The sequence below is a fragment of the Cyanistes caeruleus genome, chromosome 6 (genome assembly GCF_971803275.1).
Source record: "Cyanistes caeruleus chromosome 6, bCyaCae1.hap1.1, whole genome shotgun sequence".
Lineage (NCBI taxonomy): Eukaryota > Metazoa > Chordata > Aves > Passeriformes > Paridae > Cyanistes > Cyanistes caeruleus.
The window spans coordinates 24,705,855-24,723,452 of NC_141706.1; the positions used below are offsets into that span (position 1 = coordinate 24,705,855).

The window sequence follows — 17,598 nt, forward strand, 5'->3', positions numbered from 1 at the left end:
GCTGCAAGAAACTGACTTTTTGTTCTCCACACGAGCCCTTTGTAGTGATGTTGTGGCAGGAGCTGCAGATCCACGGGTGTTGACCACCTCTTCATTTTGTTCCCTGTTGGCTTGGGCAGAGGTGCAGAAGTACAGAGTCACTTGGGCCTATGAGCTTCTTTGACTTCAGACTGTTAAGTGAATCACACAAAAGCTGCTGGGAGTTTATCTGCAGAAGGAAAAAGCATTCTGTTCTCAAAATCCCTGTCCACATGTGGAGTTTACCAGTGCAAATATAGCTATATAATGTTGCTGTATTCATCTGTCAGAAAGAATTCTTGAGCAGAAAAGCCCTGGGGTGCTTAGGTGATTTTAGCTCTCTTGAATATTGAAGTAGACATACATTAGTAGTGTTCAGATGATAGGACTCTGTAGCTCTTTACAAAGGTAAAGGGCTTAGGTAATTAACAAAAATATGAATTCAAGGACAGGCTGTGCCAGTATTTGCCTTGCTGAGTTAAGTCTGTATGTAATGAAACTCTGGATTTTTACAGTTGGACTAAAACTAATCATTGATATGCTGGAACCTTAAGTATTGTGCCTGTGTTAAAATAATAGTTCATTTTTCTGTAGTTCTAGCTTTTGGGGTTGACTCATTCTTGTTTGTCTCTGGTTCTAAAGAGTTGCTCTGAATAAATAATGCAAAAAAATTACCTTTACAGTAAATATCCACCACTAATAATGGATGATAGATAGACAGATAGATATATTGCAACTGGCATCCAGAATATGTTCTCCTCTGGGAATGTGTAAGTGTTTTGTGCAGGTAAATTTATTGTTTTGCACACCCATGGCACTATGTCTGTTTTCCTCTTTCCATTTTGGCTTGAAAATGTAATGCACTTCCTTGAGGTTCTCATATCAGCAAGCAAGGGAGTTATAAATTTGGAAAGTAAATCAGCTGCTCCTGACCATGTACTCTTAGCAAAGTGAACATTCAAACTCTGCTCTCTGAAATTACTAGGCGGTGGTGTTGGACCATGACTGTCTTGTTGGATGTGTCAAACAGATGATTTTAGATAGGTATCTGACCCTAAACTTGCTGGCACAGAAGTAATGAAGTCAGTTTGCAAAGTCTGTCAGAGTCTGATGATTCTAGTGCCTGTGGAGAGTGGCCTACACAGCAGTAACTGGTTACACCTTGTCACTTTCAGTGATAACTGACTAGTGAAACTTCATCTCTCCAAAAGGAGCTTCTGTCCTGAGACTAAGTAGTTTTCTTGATTTGTGTTTTGTTTGGTTTTTTTGTGTATTTTGTTCATTTGTTTGAAAGCCTTTCCTAAGCTGACTTCAGTAATTGCATGAATATTTGAAAAAGGAACCAAAATTTGGTTGCAGTAATTTAGAAGAGTTGTGTAATTCTACCAGCAAATAGACCAGTTCAAAGCAGAGCAAAAGGGTGGAAGTTTCACAAGCTTGGGGAACTTCTAGTAATTTTGCTGATTTGAAGTTTTTCTTGCTTTCATTGTTTAAGGATCACATTTCTTCTCTTTATGAACGGAATTATTTGGATTCATGAATCTTCTGCTTGTGTGCAATGTCTCCTTTCAAGCTGTTCCTTCTTCTCTCCTGGAGTTCCCTTCTTAGGATTTAGTGAGTTCTGTTGCTGGGCCAGCGGTGGTTTGTAGTGTTGTGAGAAAGACAAATGTATTAATGGCTACTGTCTTGTCTCCAACAGTAAATTATTTGCTCCATTTTCACCTTGCAGGGTGAGAGACTTCAGGTGATACCTGTCACCTCTTTTGAGCAGATTGACCTTCCTCATGCTTCTCACTTTCCACAGTGCACAGTGAATGTCACGAGCTTACCTGTTTCTCACTCCACCTCTGGTGCACCTTTGGTACAATTTGTACCACTTAAAGTGAACGTTTCCAGATAAATTTGAGCCAGATCTTTGCACCCTGTTTTGTTTTTGTGGAGCAGGTTTGTTCTGCTTTGCTGGGCAAAGCTGCAGACTCAGAATATTGGATGACTCCTCCTGTTTTTTCCTTCCTTCTGTGACTTGACGATGTGGTTCAGTTTAATTCGGGGAAGTCTAGATGTTTTTTGCATATCTTGCCAGCTAACTGTGATTAAAGCCTGATCCCAGTCTCTTGTACAGCAGCTATGTGTCTGCATCCTTCCAAGACTGAGCTGGTTTTTGTAAACAGCATTCAGCAGCACTGTTTTCTTATGTTTCTGGAAAATACACAATTTCTTTCTGCTATGTTCAGTGTCACTGGCATACAGCTATCACTGCAGGCCTTCCAAAGCAATGTCAAAAGCCTCTTCTTTTTTCTAAGTGGATATATTTCCTGTAAGCGGTCACTCTGACTTCCTAAATTCCCTCTGTCTGTCAGTGTTGCATTCCTAAAGGTTCTTACTTTCATTGTACGTAATTTTCCTGATATAGTATCAAGTCTGTCAAAGTATATGAATTAGAATTAGTTGGATAGCATTTTAAAACTTATTATAAGGGCTGATACCTGCGCAATATTTTCAATATTCTGCACCTTGCTCTCCCAAGTCTTTGCTAGCTTAGCTCTATGGCTATGAAGCTGTAGTAAGTAGGATAAACTGGGACTTCAGCTAATGTTCCTTTTGATTCTATATTTTTAACTTCAGCAAGGACACTCAGAGCTACCAAATATCAGAATTAGTCCAGATCCATACAGTTTCTGGAAGCTTCTGAAAGCTGTGTACCACTAGTTTTAAAAAAACATTTTTCAGGATTTGGTTTTGCTTCTCATTAAATATGTAATACTTGCTGCAGTATATAGATAAAATATTTCAGTAAATGCTACAGAATTTTACTCATTATGCAAATTCATTGCAGCAATTTCACATGGCCTGGATATCATTAATTCTTGATCCATTTTACATCTCTAAATTCCTCTCTAATCAAATTTAAGTCTCTATTAAGAGGAACCTTTTTTTTACTTGCTTCCACATAAAAACACAAACCAAAACAAGCCAAGCTTTTCAGTGACACTGGAATCTCTTGGAGATTTAATTTTACACTGATTTATTGTTTTTCCATTTGTATTGGGAAAGGTCATGATTCTGTTGCCTTTCTTGTGTTTGAAAGCAATGTGTGAGGCCTCTTGGTAAGAAGGCATGAGGGTTGTTGAGGTCTAGGTATTTTGAGGCTTATACAAAGGAGTGATGCCTGGGAATAAGGGCAGTGCCAATTGAAGTAAATGCCCATGTACTGGAGGACAGATTTGTGAGCTGATGCTATCTGTGCAATGCTTGGTAATGGATTGCTCCTATAAAGGGGCCTTTTCCTAAAGGTTGTGCAAAAAATATGTTAGGGATAAATATCCAAGATTGCACTGACTCCTGCTAGTGGCTTGCCTTAGTGCTGAGGTAGCTGGCAGGTTTGACAGTGAGGCAGGTACCTGGATTCACAATTATCTTGGTGGCTTCTTTACCACAGCAGATCTACCCTTACAGAAAAGCCTGGGATGTGGAAACTCAACTCTTGCTGTGCATCAGCATGAGCATTCCTTACAGCCAGCATGACAACCACTGCTGTAAATTGAGCTTTAAGCATGAGTCAAACAAAAAAAGTTACTCATTTTTAGAACCCTTCATATATTCAGTGCCAGGAGTTTGGCTGTTTTAAAGTGGTAACAAGGAGAATTTCTTCCCTTTTCTGCTCCCGCTCCTGTAGTGTACCTCAGTTGATAGGTACTTTGTAGAAATCTGGTTCCTTTTAGATATCCTGGTCTAGATGTTGTAACCAGCCAGCTGCTTTTTTGCAATAATATTGTCCTTGCTATGTCAGAACGTGAGTGGCTATTTGAGACATGGTACATTGACCTCAACTCATCAGGGGCATTTCTCCAGTGGAAGGCAACTGTTCTTTGCCTGAAAATGGGAGAATTTGGCTGTGAGTTAGTCTTGTGTGGTGTTACAAGTTGTAGGGTTTCTGCCAGGAACGTGTGACAGCTTCAGTTTCTCAAATAAATGAGGAAATTCTGTTCTCCCGAATGAAAACCAGAAAAAATGTTTTCATAACTGGAAAAGAAAGTACTTGCTTCAGGTGTTTGAAGAGTCAGCTACCCTTTTCTATCCTTGATCCTCTTGTTGAGGCAATTGATTAGGGTTGGCTGCTATTCCCAGTGTCATATTTCTTTTTGCCATTCTGCACATTGCAGAATAAAAAACTGTTTTTGGAACCTACTGGCTAATACCACAGGGCATATAGTGTTTTTTTTATATGCAGGAGATAGAAATATATTGAAGGAAGAAATGCTAAGGCACTTTCCTCTCACCTCCTGTGTATTCCTTGGTGCACATCATACGTTTTACAAGTTTTGTCTGCAGTTCCTTGGTGAGCAATCATGAATTTATTACAGCAACTAAGCAAGACAAGCTCGCAAACAAATACCTTCGTGGTGAAGGACTTAATTCATATAATTTAACCACCAGAGAAGGTTTCTTTGCTAGCATGTCTTCCTGATAAATAAAGAGGAATGGTATGGATTCATCTAGACTTTCTGATTACGTAGATCAACCACTAATTTGAGAAGAACAGCCTTTTTGAGAAGGAGAAGGGTCAGGGAAATATTTGTTATTTGGGATAACTGCTGTAGAATCAGTTCTTTCAAGTAAAAAGTGTATTTTCTGATAAAGCTTCTGCTGGCATTGTGTGTATAACTGTCTGGCGTATTCCAACACTTGGAAGATGCTGGAAGAGGAACCTGGTGTATCAGTAGAAAAACTCTGATTATATTCTAGCATTGATTTGGAGCTGTATTGGGAAGCAGCACTCATATCCTAACCTGTTAGTCACAAGATGAAAAAGCAAAAAGAATACTGTATTTTACCTTATTTCCTAGAACCTTGACAGCTGACTGGATATCTGTCTTTCCCTGTTGACAGCTCTGTGGTTGAAATGCAACTGTGGAAAACCACTGGCTTCCGGTTGCAAGATGCTTTGATTTATTATGTGTCTTCTGTCCTGTGCCTGGCATTTGACTACCATAGGGAGATGTTATCCAGAAGCTGGAGGACTTTTTCTTCACTCCCTCCCTTCCCATTGCACTCTCAAAGGTGTACTGTACTTCCTTTGCTTACCCAGGAATTGTTGAAACCGCAAGTTTTTAATTAAAAACTGTTCAGTAATGGGTACCTAGGAGTCTGGGAAATCTAGAGGGAAATCTACCTCTTCTCGTCCTGCTCCGTTTAGTGAGTAGTTTTCTTTCCCTTTCCTACATGTGTAGGTCTTTGTTTTGAGACTGTTTTCCCCTTGCTTTATTTAGTGTTTAATGTTGATGAGTTTACTTGATTTATATGAAAAGATGTATTATTATTTTCTTTTCATAGCAGCTTTTATGCTTTTCAATGGGGACTTGTTTGTGTCGTGACAAAATGAAATAGCCTCATATGGAAATGGCCTTCTTTATAATTTCACTGGATAAAAGCCATTAGAAACATGCCATATGGAGCAAACCTGGAGGGAGTGAGGAGCATTCTTGAAGGTCTGCCACATCATCTTCTAGTTCTGTTGTCGGTGGTTTTCCTGGGCTATGGTGAATGAAACTTTCTTTTCAAGCTTTGTTGGTGCATGTTTCAAATTGATGACTACTTTCCAGGACTCTGAAACACTGTCTAGTTAGAGCTTATTTTTGTGGTTAGGGCTTTTTAGTTTTGTTGGGTTTTGTTTTTTTTTTTTTTTTGGTGTGTGCATATAAAGGAAATAGCAATGCTCTCCCTTTTCAGCTCTGTTGAGTCTCTGGATTGAATCTGGTTTTATGCTGCAAAAGAGCCACACCCTGGGTCTGCACTGAAAAGGTTTATGTGTAAGCTTTGTTATCTTTCATTCACTGTGTGCTGGGAACATAAACAGGCAAAGTCACCAAGACCCAGTGAAAACTGCCTGAGCTGCTGTGGCTTGACTGCTTCTTCCAGCATTGGGTGGCCAGGTCTGTTTTACTGCATCAGCATCAGATTGAGACTCTCCCTAGATGTGCAAACCCAAATTTGCAGCTGTTTGTATCTTTTTTGTTTGTTTTGTTTCGCTGTTTTGCTTTTTTCTTGATTGTGTCAGCTCAGAATTGAATTTTCTGGGCCTCCATCAGACTTGGCACATAATAAATAATGCTTAAATTTCAAAGCATTATACAGTTTTCAGTCTCACAGAGGGCTCATGGGGTGTATTTATTTCTGTTTGTGTAAAGGATTACAGCAGTGCAGAGAAACTTAATATGTTCAAAGTCTCTTGCTGAATGAGAAACATCTGTAATTAGAAGTCAATAGAAGTAGGATTGTAGAAAACTTACTGTATTTCTGTTCACTTTTTTAGTATATTAATTATGTATCTTGTTGAGCTGTAATGGATTTTTGATTCTTGTCTCTGTGCATTTGAGGTGTTACTGCCAAAACTCCCTTTAACAGAAACTAGGTGGTTAAAATGGATGTCAGTTCTAAAGTCAGTGATTCCTTACTCTGAGCCAGTAGAATTGTGTATCTCCAGCAGAGAGCAGGTACATGTAAGCTTTAAAACCTTGCTTTGTGAGGAGACACCACAATCCAAAGCCTACTCTTTTCCTAGCAGTAGGGATTTCTGACAGACTTTTTCTTGGCCCATCCTTTTTCCTATGGCTTGCAATGAGCTGTTACTGAGAATTCTGTGCGAAGGGAGGTTAAAACTTTTTTTTTTTTTTTTTGCTAATAAAGAGTAGAAGCTGGGAATATGATATCCATAAGGTAACAGTCAGATTTACCACTTAACATTTCCAGCTCTCTCTTCTCTTTCTTTAAAGCACACAGAGACTAGACAGACCCCAGGCAGGGTAAGACTTAGTTGTTCAAGTGCTTTGAGGCCTTTGGATGAAACCTGTGTGTAAGGACAGCTTCTTTGCTTGGTACAGCAGGAGCCAGATGGCTGTGCTGACCTTTAGTTCTGCTTAATACCAATGCAGTTATGACTTACGTTAATGCTGTTTTAGGTAAATCTTCCTAAGAGTTATCTAGTCCTCTGTCAGTAATAACTTCTCAAACCTTTGTGCTCACAAGTGGAGTACTGGGTATGTAAAACTGAATGTGTCTCACAAAAGCTCTGTCCTAAACTAGAACAGGGTAACTGAGTTCTGCTTCCAACAGCTTTTTCTGGAAGAAAGGTTACTTCTGTCCTAGTCAGCTGCTTTGTGCTAATGATCTTATCAGCTGTGCAGTTTAACTAATATTCCATTTGTGGGATTTCATGCTGGTGGCTGTGTGAATGTGTCAAAACTCTGATTTGTGGGTGTTTTTTCTGGTTCAGGCAAAGTTAGAAGTCTGCTGCTATGATAGTGGAAGAAACGGGAGACAATAGCTTTTCACTGTAACATGCAGACAGATATGATGTAATTTATGAGTTACGTAAGTGCTCTGGTATTTCCTTTCTTTGTCACAATTGTTAGTTTTCCTTATGCTTACTTACCTTTCAATTAAATCAAGTCCTGTCTGAATGTGGCCACTCAAAACATTCTTTCAAAGAAACCTTTCCTGTTTCTATTTTGCTGGTTGCACACTCCCACTGCACGCAGTCCTTGGTTTTAAATTGCATGTGCAGTGACCAGTTGGAGAGTACATGGCCAGCCTTTCCCAGCCCACCACTGTCACACAGTAAGAAGCAGCAGTCCTGTCTTCCTCTCAGACTGAAAGATAAACAAAGGCCTGAACTGGAATGCATAGTGCTGTTCATGTTGCAACAGGCTCTAGTAAGGTAACCAAGGAGAATGTATAAAAAGATTTTCCATTTATTTCTAGGTATTGCTAAAGTTTGTTTCAACTCCTTAAATACTACTGTTTTCTGAGGAGATTGAGGAACAAGAAGGGGGTTTTACAGAGTTTTGTTGATTTAAATCCAGTCAGTTTCATTACATCATTTTCCTTTTGGTGTGAAGAGTGACTAATGTTAAACCCTTGTGCAAGGTGTCATAGTTGTTTTGAATATTGGAAAGCTTATTAAACAGCATGGCAGTGTTATCAGTACTCATACACTCCGTGTTTTCTCCCAGAACCATACTCTGGCTCCCTTTTGCCATTCACTGAAACTCTGCCAGGTAATTCACTGTATGGCAGCAACCAACAAAATCTCTCGCTTTTTTGATAAATCTTTTTCGTTTATCAAGAGTGCTGAGGTAGCTGTGCTCAAACAGCTTTTAAAGGAGCAGCCTGCAGTCAAGGTACTTCTAACACACTCTTTTCAAAAAGCACTTACCATTTTGTTCTTTGGAGCAGAACTAAAATCCTTCCTGGTTTTACAGTGTATCTGATTTTCTCCCCACAAGTGCAGAGATTTCCAGAGTTGTTTATAATGAGACTGAGTCTGTACATGCAGGTGCACGCTCATGCATATACATCGAGCTGGGGGGATGAGTCCTACAATAGGTCATTGTTTTTAGCCTAATTAGCAGACAGACAAATGGGAAAGGAATAGCATGGCCTTCTCTGGCAAAGATTAACAGAGGCAGCCACTGCAGTCCCCATGTTTAGGTTGGGTGAATAAATTGGAGCATTTGTTACTGTGTTATAGATGTCTTGTTACTTGTCAAATGTGAAGTGGGCCAAGGGAAGAATAAAAAAGGGTCTTGTCAAGCTGGTGAGATGGCCTGTTTTGCTGCTGTCAGCTCTGATTGCAGTTAATTTTGCAAATAGAATACAGTTGCCATTTCCAGCAGTGAAGCATGCATTTTTAATAACAAAAGCACAAAACCACCAAATCAAAGCAAGCAGGATATCCTAGCATAGATATTAAAAATACTGATTTCTGGGTATGGAGGGAAAGCATCTTGTGTAAGTGCCAAAAAAAAAAAAAAAAAAAAAAGTTTCCTAACCTGTTTCTCTAGGATTTATTAATTGAAAAGAGTACAGAATCTTCTTATTGGTTTTTTTTGTAAACTCAGATATTGTTCTAATGCCCCATTCCTGGAAGAGTTCAAGGCCAGGATGGCTGAAACCCTGAGCAATCTGATCTAGTGGGTGACATCCCTACCTACCATAGAGGGATAGGAATTAGATGATTTTCAACATCTCTTCCAAACTAAACCTTTCTATGATTGTATGATGACCAGAACAGCTCATCAGCTCTTATGGTTATCAGACCTAATGAAAACTTCTCTTGAAGATCTGCAGAAAGCTTTGACTGAATAGAGAAAAATAAACAGTTAAAAATTTAAACCAGCTGAAAAAGTAAAACTATTTGAATTCAAGTATTTTAAAATACTTTCCAAATGGAAATTTTAGGTTGATCAAGTTCCTCCTGGTTTTCTATTTATGGCTTGCATAGAAAACTTTTCATAAACTTTTTCTGAAGTGTTTGGTTGCTGCAACTGTGATGTTGGAATAGCTTGCATTTCCCACTCCCCTCCAGAAAGACTTTTGTTCATAGTGTGGGGTTATAAATGACCATGCTGTAACAGTTGGCAGTTCTGTCAGGAATCTCTTGATCGTGTGGTTAGAGAAGTGACTGCCGTGAGAGAGGTTTTTGAAGATGAAGTTAATTAAATATGTTATAGCACTTTAGCACTGGGTAAATAGCTGGCTGTAACGTGTTAGGCAGATTCTAGGGTATCTAGGATAACACTGGGCAAGTCACAGCACAACACTTCTGCAGCCTTGAAAACATTCCTACCAACATTAATAATCAAAATACCTCCATGATACAGATAAAACTAATGAGCCAGACAAGCGTGTTTGTCCAGGTTTTTAGAGCGAACCAGTGTCAAGTTCTCATCTCTTGGTGATGTGCTCAGTCTGCTGCCAACTCTTTCTTTCTAGCAGAAATTTGTTAATGGAGTCAAATAGAGTTATAACCAACTGTAATTTTAAACTGTGTTGTAATAAAAGATGGCATTTTTTGCACCTATCAAAAATTACCTATGATAACAATCTATTATAGACTTTCAAGTGGGGGGTGTAACATAGTGATGATACATGCTGTGGCAACATTTTCTTTGTTCACACTTTTTAAGGTTCAAGGATGTCAGTGCATGTCTGTCAAGAGTCTTTTTGTGTAATATTTCATTTAATTTCTAAACATCCCTACAGAACTGGCCAGGTAGCTCATTCCTCTATTTCTTTTTCCCCACAAACCTCATTTAGAGGTATGTTAGAAGAAATTACCAAGAGGCATCCCATTTGACTACCAACAAAATGTCCCAATTGTCAACTGAAGATTTTCTTTTTGTTCTCTAGATCAGCAGGGAGAAGTTTCCCTTTTCTTGTTTATTTTTAGCCATATATATCCATGGGACAAAACAGAGGTTGGGAAGATATATATGCAGTAGTGTTTGCTTGGAGAAAAAGTCAGAGCAGCTGAATGTGTCAGAGACAAATTGATTTTTTGGTTTGCAGGAAGATTTTAGTCATGTAGTTGATTCAAGTTGTCTTGTCCTGTTCCTGGTCAGAATAATACTTTCCATGTAAATATGTGGTCTTATGTAGAGGTGGACCTATCACAGGGCTGGATGAGATAAATCTGACTCTAATTATTGCTGTTTTGGTACTACTTGTGAATTTTAGGGGATGTTAACAGGGTATTTCAGCCTGTTGTCTAGTCAGCATTTCTAGACATAATTTGGGCCTTAGACTGACGGTTCCTTCCTCTGAACTCGTTCACAATGAACCAAGGTGAACCTGCAATCCCTTGTGTGAAGAGACAAAACATATGCATTTGATTCTTATCTGTTTGTTCCCATGCAATGAAGTTTGTAATGTTGGTTGTCCTAGAAATTCATGCAATATTGGTAATTGCTGTGTTATCACTTGCTAAGCAGGTATTTGATAATCCTCTGCTCCACAGTATTTACTTCAGTATTAAGGTTATGATTGCAGAGACATTGATAGAGTAGGAATTCAGAAGTTAAGGTGGATCAAGTTAAGGAACTTGAGTGCTCTTGGTGTGTGAACAGTGTCCATGCTGTTCCTTGAGTATTAACCACCTCTCTTGGACCCCTCTTCCCTCTAGGGCATTTTCCCATGAGATTGTTTCAGGAGGATGCCTGAAGAGATCAGAAATCTCTTCAGGACCTTACTCAGGACCCTGTTTCTTCATTGCAGGATCCTGTGCTGCACCATGTCATGGTCACTGCAGCATTCACATCCCAGCCAGTTCTTTGTTGTTAGTTAGTACAAAGTGCAGCAGCACATCTTTCCTCACTGGCCTCTCCACCACCTGTGCTAGAAAGTTGTCATCAGTGCTCTGCAGGAGCCTCCTGTGCTGTGTGTGCTCAGCTGTCCTGTTCCTCCAGCAGAGACAGGGGTGGCTGAAGCCACCTGCAAGAACCAGGGTCTGTGACTGTGAGGCTCCTTCCAGCTCTCTGTAAAGGACCTCATCCACTTGCTTCTCCTGATCTGGTGTCCTGTAACAAGCACCCACAACAGTGTCACCCTGACTGCTCTGTTCTTTAATCCTAACCCTGACTAGCTCATCATCCTCCCCGAGACAGAGCACCACGCATTCCAGGTGTTCTCTTACATACAAAGCAACTCCAACGTCTCACCTGTATTTTTAAATATATAATTTAAAACCTTCTGTGTTTGTACAACACTTAGATGACCAGATGCTTCCCCCTTCCCATGCTGAGTTTTGACACCTGAATTTTTACTTGACTTGCACTAACCAGTTTTTATTTTGACTCCCATAATGAAATATTTCAGAAGCACGGAAGCTAGACATAAAACTTTGTTACATGAGGTATTCGGTTCTGCTGTAGTTGCTGTGTCTCTCTTGCTTTGCTGTCATGAATGCACAGGCTTTCATCCCTCCCTTTTCTCCAGGGGGTTTTTGAGCTCTGAGTTGTTTCTCTCCTTCTACCTAAGCCTTCCCTCAAAGTGCTGCTGTCCTTATCAGACCTTGTCAGCTGATGCTCACTGGGAGAAGCGTTCTTGCTGGAGCCCCTCACGGTGCCAGCACAAGTGTTTGTGGAGCTCTGCAGGTCTGGTTGGTAACTTAGGCCAGTGGCTTTATTTCTGCTGAGTTAGTTTTCCTTTGGATCAGCTCTTTGGTGTAGTTTGCAGCACAGCCGTAGTATAAGGACATGTTGTGCTTGCATGTGAGAACAGGTGATACAGAAGTGAGAGCAAGCAGCCCATGGCAAGGAGAAGAGCAGCACTGCTTCTTCCAAGAGTTGTGATGGTTTGAGGTAGTTCAAAGTGCTTAAACAATATTAAAATACAACTCTTTTAGATCATTTCTGTCCCTATACACTTGTGCCCTGAGCACTATTTCTTTTCAGAGTTTCTGAGAGGATTTGTAGAAGCTAAACCCTGATTTCCAAACTCAAAACCAGCAACCATAGTGAATGTGAATTTGGTTGTGTTTTACAATAGATTCAACTTCTGTGTCTCCAGATCTATGTAAGCATGTCTAGGTGTGAAATATTTCTAGAAGAATATTCTCATGAGGATTTGAATTTCTGTTATTCTTAGTGGGCTCAAAAGATATGTCTGCATGTTGGCCATTTTCATTCAATCTCAGCTGCTGGGGGGAACTAGAAATTGCCATCTCCTAGTGGTGTTTGCTGGTCTGGACGAAATATGACAAATGACTTTTACTCAGGTTTCCAGTTTTGGACTACTGCTAAACAATAACATTTTCTTGCCAGTTTTCAGAATACACAGCATCAACTTGGTAACAGAAGTAGGAAAAAAACCCACATATTTCTCTTTTTGCACTGAAGAATGCATGGATGGATGTGGGGAAACTTTATTAAGCAACTTCACGTCTTGCTGTCCCTCCTCTTTTATGCACTAATAAAGGAAGCTGCCACTTCATTGTCAGACAACACTGAAGATGCCATTTGTCCTTGAAATGCACTCCAGGTTGTTGTTTGGCACCCTTTCCACAAGCAGGAGAACTTTGCAGTGGGGAGAAAGAATAGAGGAGAGAAAAGAACAACAATCCTATTGCCTTAAAATTGTTTTGCGCCAACTTTGGCCAAATGATAAATACGTGCTGTGGTTGTGACTTGTTTTCTTGTTGGACTGTCTGGAGTAAATCATTAATGCAATTTGTTTACAAAATACTCCAGTCTTCTGTCAGCCCCTGTCATTTATTGCGTAGGGCATGTGTGAAAACTTGTCTAATGCGCTGATAGAGCTAGTGAGACATTTGGCTGAGCAAGTCTCTGTAACATGATGAAATATTTGGATCTGCACCCACCATTTATTTTTTTTTTTGGATTCTAGAGACAGATTGCTATGGTCTGTATTAGTTTAGAAGGTTGGGAGAAATTGTCATCTAATATAAAAGCAAATGTATATCTTCATGAAAGCTTGATGTCCTTATTTAAGGAAGTCTGTTGTTCTAGTGACAGTAGCAGTTCACAGCCTGCTGTGCCCTACTGAAATCTTCACATCAGCAGCAATGGAAATGATGCCATGAATGCTTTTCTCTCCAGGTGCTGAGGAAGTCTTGCTGCTTGCTAGAAGAACTGACTTGAGGAGGATTTCCCTGGACATGCCGGATTTCACCGACATCATTCTGCAGATAGACAACATCAGACATGCAATTGCCATTGACTATGACCCTGTGGAAGGCTACATCTACTGGACTGATGATGATGTCCGGGCAATTCGTCGGGCCTACCTCGATGGTGCCGGAGCCCAGACCCTGGTGACCACGGAAATCAACCATCCAGATGGGATTGCTGTGGACTGGGTGGCCAGGAACCTGTACTGGACTGATACTGGCACAGACCGCATTGAGGTGACCCGGCTGAATGGGACGTCAAGGAAGATTCTTATCTCAGAAAACCTCGATGAACCTCGAGCCATAGTGCTCAATCCTGTAATGGGGTGAGTTTTGTGTGTAGTGAGAGCCCTGTGCTAGGGCTTGGGATCCAGCTTATGGTCTCCCAAACTGAAAACATGCAAATTGCAGGATGAAGTGTGTAGTATTTGTAAGATACTCAGGAAATGACTGCCTTTCCCTTGATTCATTCCTTTAATAACTGTGTACATAAAAGGTGGCTTCTAAATATAGCAGTCTTCAATGAACCTATACACTGGTTGAATTTTCTTGTCTCTGCATCTTCAGTGATACCCTAACTATGAAAGAATTTGATCTCTGCGTATTTTCAGTATTTTAATTTATTTACTACTCAAACTTTATATTATCTTCACTGATTACAGTTTGAGTTGGCTTGTTTGCTGCTGTTGGGGAAGCAGAAAGCAAATTCTTTCAAAAGCAGCACAGACCTTAACTCTTGTCTTGCCTGTTGCATGTGTTAAGTGTTCCCCTTCTTTCATATATATTTCATTTTTAAAAATTATTATTATTTTATTTTTTCTTTTATTTTTTTTCCAGCTACATGTATTGGACAGACTGGGGTGAAAGTCCAAAGATAGAATGTGCTTATTTGGATGGCTCAGAAAGGCGAGTTCTGGTAAATACATCCCTTGGGTGGCCTAATGGCTTGGCGCTGGATCTTGAAAAAAACAAACTTTACTGGGGAGATGCAAAAACAGATAAAATTGAGGTGAGTAACAGAGCCATACTTCAATGCATTTGTAGAAAACAAGTGCAGTTCTCATATGCAGCTTTGTCTTGGGTACATTTACCCATTTTTGGAGGAGTCTTGTTTCATTAATATTAAAATTATATTTATCATAACAAGACATAGTTGAGAAGAAAGGAAGTACATTCATGTGGTTCAGAAAATTTCTGCAAGAAATGGTATGTTTGTTATGTCTACATTGCTCCAAGTGTAATTTAATTGCTTGAAATCTCAGGTTTTACCTGAGGCTTTTGCAACAAATTGGGACACTCAGGTAAAATTTGTTTAAAAGATGTTTTGGCTTGTCTGTGGTGCTTGGAACTGCTATCTAAAATTGTTGGATACAAAAGACAGTGCAAGGTTCATGTACAAGAACCAGTGGATATGGAAGCCCTGGAAAGCCATGTTTCAGGGTGTTAATGGTTATGTGGTATACAGATTTGTGGACAAGAAGTAATTTTTTATGTACCTTCTGCTTTGAAAACAATATAGACAGTCTGTACCTGAATTTGAGGAGGGAAATTTCTGCCTTGGTCTTGGCCTGTGAAATCAACTGAGTTTTAATGTTGCTTGGGGTAATAGCATAGGCAACAGTTTTTGATAAATGGTTTAGATAAATAGATTTTGAGGAATGACTGCTTTCTAAAGATTTTGCCATCAGGAAGAGAGGAAACTAGGCTGTCTGCTAGCTCCAGGAATTTAACTTCAGTGTTTGGCAGTGGCTAATACTGGGTTTGATGACTGCCAGAGAGATCCTGTCTCCCCTTACCTTTCAGCTTGCAGGACAGGGAACATTCCAGATGCCACCTTTTATAGCTGGGGCAAAAGTTAGGCCTGGTGTTTCATGGGGTTAAGCAATCTGTTCAGTCTGTCTCACCTCAACATCAGGCAGCAAATCCAGCAATCCTGTTTGCTTTGACATCAAAGTCTGGGAAAACCAGAGAAACCAATGTGAGGGCTTTTTATTCACTCAGTTTTCCTTTTGTGCTACTCTACTGGCCCTAATACGCATGAAACCTCACTGTATGTCATTTGAGGTGGGGCATTTCCAGTTTCACTTGCTGCTGGAACCATTCAGCATAAACTCATTTTCCTGTGCTTGTGTTTTGTTGCCAAGAACATGCCATTTTAGCAGTAGCCACTGTGTCTCAGTGACTTGTTCTGTATGCATGTTGCACCCACAGCTTGTCAGAAACAAAAATCAGCTGACTTCTAGTTGAGGATACTTATTTATATTTTGGACTGAAGTTGACCCAGCTGGGTATTGGGATTTTTCTTTTTTCCCAAAAGACTTCTAAAACTACCTTGATAAATTTAGTTTCTGTTATCAGCTAAAACCAGCATAAATGGGATGGTAGATAGTAAGCTCTAACTATTCTGTAGCTCATTAGGTAGCAAAAGAAAAAAAAAGAGAGAAAAAAAACCAAAAAAAGCTGATGATGTTTTGGGTGGTTTACTCTTTTACTACACTGCAAGGAGGGAGTTCTTGCTTCATCTTAAACAACATTCAGATTTATGGCGAGTGCTCCTGAAGAAGGAAGTCTTCAACCAAGTATTTTGCCCCTACACAGTTCAGAAAGCTGCACCCTGCAGCTCCATTCTACTGCAGAAGGAAAAGAAGGTGCTGCCTTGTCTGTGCTGTAGATGGGATCCCAAATTGCTGTTAGATGGTAACGGAGAATTGCTTTCATCACATGGCATGCCTCCAGCTGCTTTCTGCACAGAACAAAACACAAGAGTGAATATAGCTTGTGCATATTTGTTTGTATTTCTGCTTGGTGTTTTGCTCTGTTTTCTGGTGTTTTAGATCTGCAGGGAGTCATCTTGCTCTCACTGGGGAGGCCTGTTTGAATTTAAAGTTCTCAAAGAGTGAATGAACTTTGTACAGCTTGGAAATTTGATAGGCTGAAGGCATCTGTCCTGTTTTTCCTGGACCTCGGGTTTGCAATGTCCTGTGAATGCCCCAGGGTGGGTTGGTTGGTTTCAGGGGTGGTTTTGCTCAGTTCTGGTAACGCCCTGTGACATTATTTTTGGGCAAGCTCTTCCTCAGTTAGAAAATAACCTCTGCAGAGCTGTTGAGGGCACACCAAGCATCGCCCTGTACCAGGAGAACTTCACAGGGTGCAAACAGCAGTTACCCTTTCTTGTCAAAACCCCTTTGCTAACCTTCCCATCTGCAGCATTCAGCTGCGACACAAAGGGCCCAGTCACCTTGCAAGCAGTTTGCATCCTGAAGAAACCACTTGGCAAGGCTTGTCAAAATTTTGCGTGACAGGAGCCTACCGGGCTTGCGCTGCAAATTTGGCACCCTGTGGTAACATTGTTCCCAGGTTTTAAGTTTATTTTTTAAAATTACTTTGACAAAGAGTATGGCAAGTAGAAAATAGCAAGTTTTGAGTCGTGTCTGTCAAAATCATGTGCTTGTCCACACAGATTCAGCTACAAGTAAAGGGCATGGATTAATCCAACTGAACTTTGGATTTTACTGACAGAGAAAAGTTACTTTCCAGGAACAAACAGCAGATTAATAAGGATTACAGGGTTCCAGCAGAGAGAGAAGCAAAGGCCCACGTGTATAGTTTCCTAATTCTCCTTAAAAAAAAAAAAATTGTGGCAAGCCAGGTTTTCCCATGTATTATTTCTTCAATATTTGCTTAAAGTGCCTAAGGTATAGTTGCATAATGAGCAATTATGAAATTTTCAGCTGCCTCTCATTACATATGCATTTTAGTTGAACTTGTGCAATATTCTTGGAATAAGTCTTGGCAGACTATCCCTTCTGGCAGCTTCCCCTCATCCCCCTCTTCCCTTCCCCCTCTGTTGACAAATGTCCTTAGTTTGGTTTTTGTTGTGGGAGATTCATAATCACATACAAAATCACATATCACATACAGTAAGTCTTTGCAAGTTTATAGGGTGCTTTAAGTTTAAAGTGTAAGTTGGCACCAGATGATGATCATGGAGCTCACTGAAATTTCTTTCCAAGGTGCAATTGTGTGGGCTGCCCTTGAATTTTCAGGAAATGAGCTTTATAATTAGTGTGTTGTTGATCACATTCAGTATAAATAATGTAAAAGGATATATG

General features: G+C 40.0%; 1 protein-coding gene across 2 annotated transcripts in view; it reads left to right on the forward strand.

Moving 5' to 3' along the window:
- Window positions 1-17,598, forward strand: part of LRP5 (LDL receptor related protein 5) — a 132,486-nt gene that overhangs the window by 53,085 nt on the left and 61,803 nt on the right. For both annotated transcript variants that reach the window (XM_086895799.1, XM_086895800.1), the window contains exons 6-7: window positions 13,416-13,812; window positions 14,324-14,495. In XM_086895799.1, coding sequence (XP_086751925.1) covers window positions 13,416-13,812; window positions 14,324-14,495 — 569 coding nt within the window. The remainder of the gene's footprint in view (window positions 1-13,415; window positions 13,813-14,323; window positions 14,496-17,598) is intronic.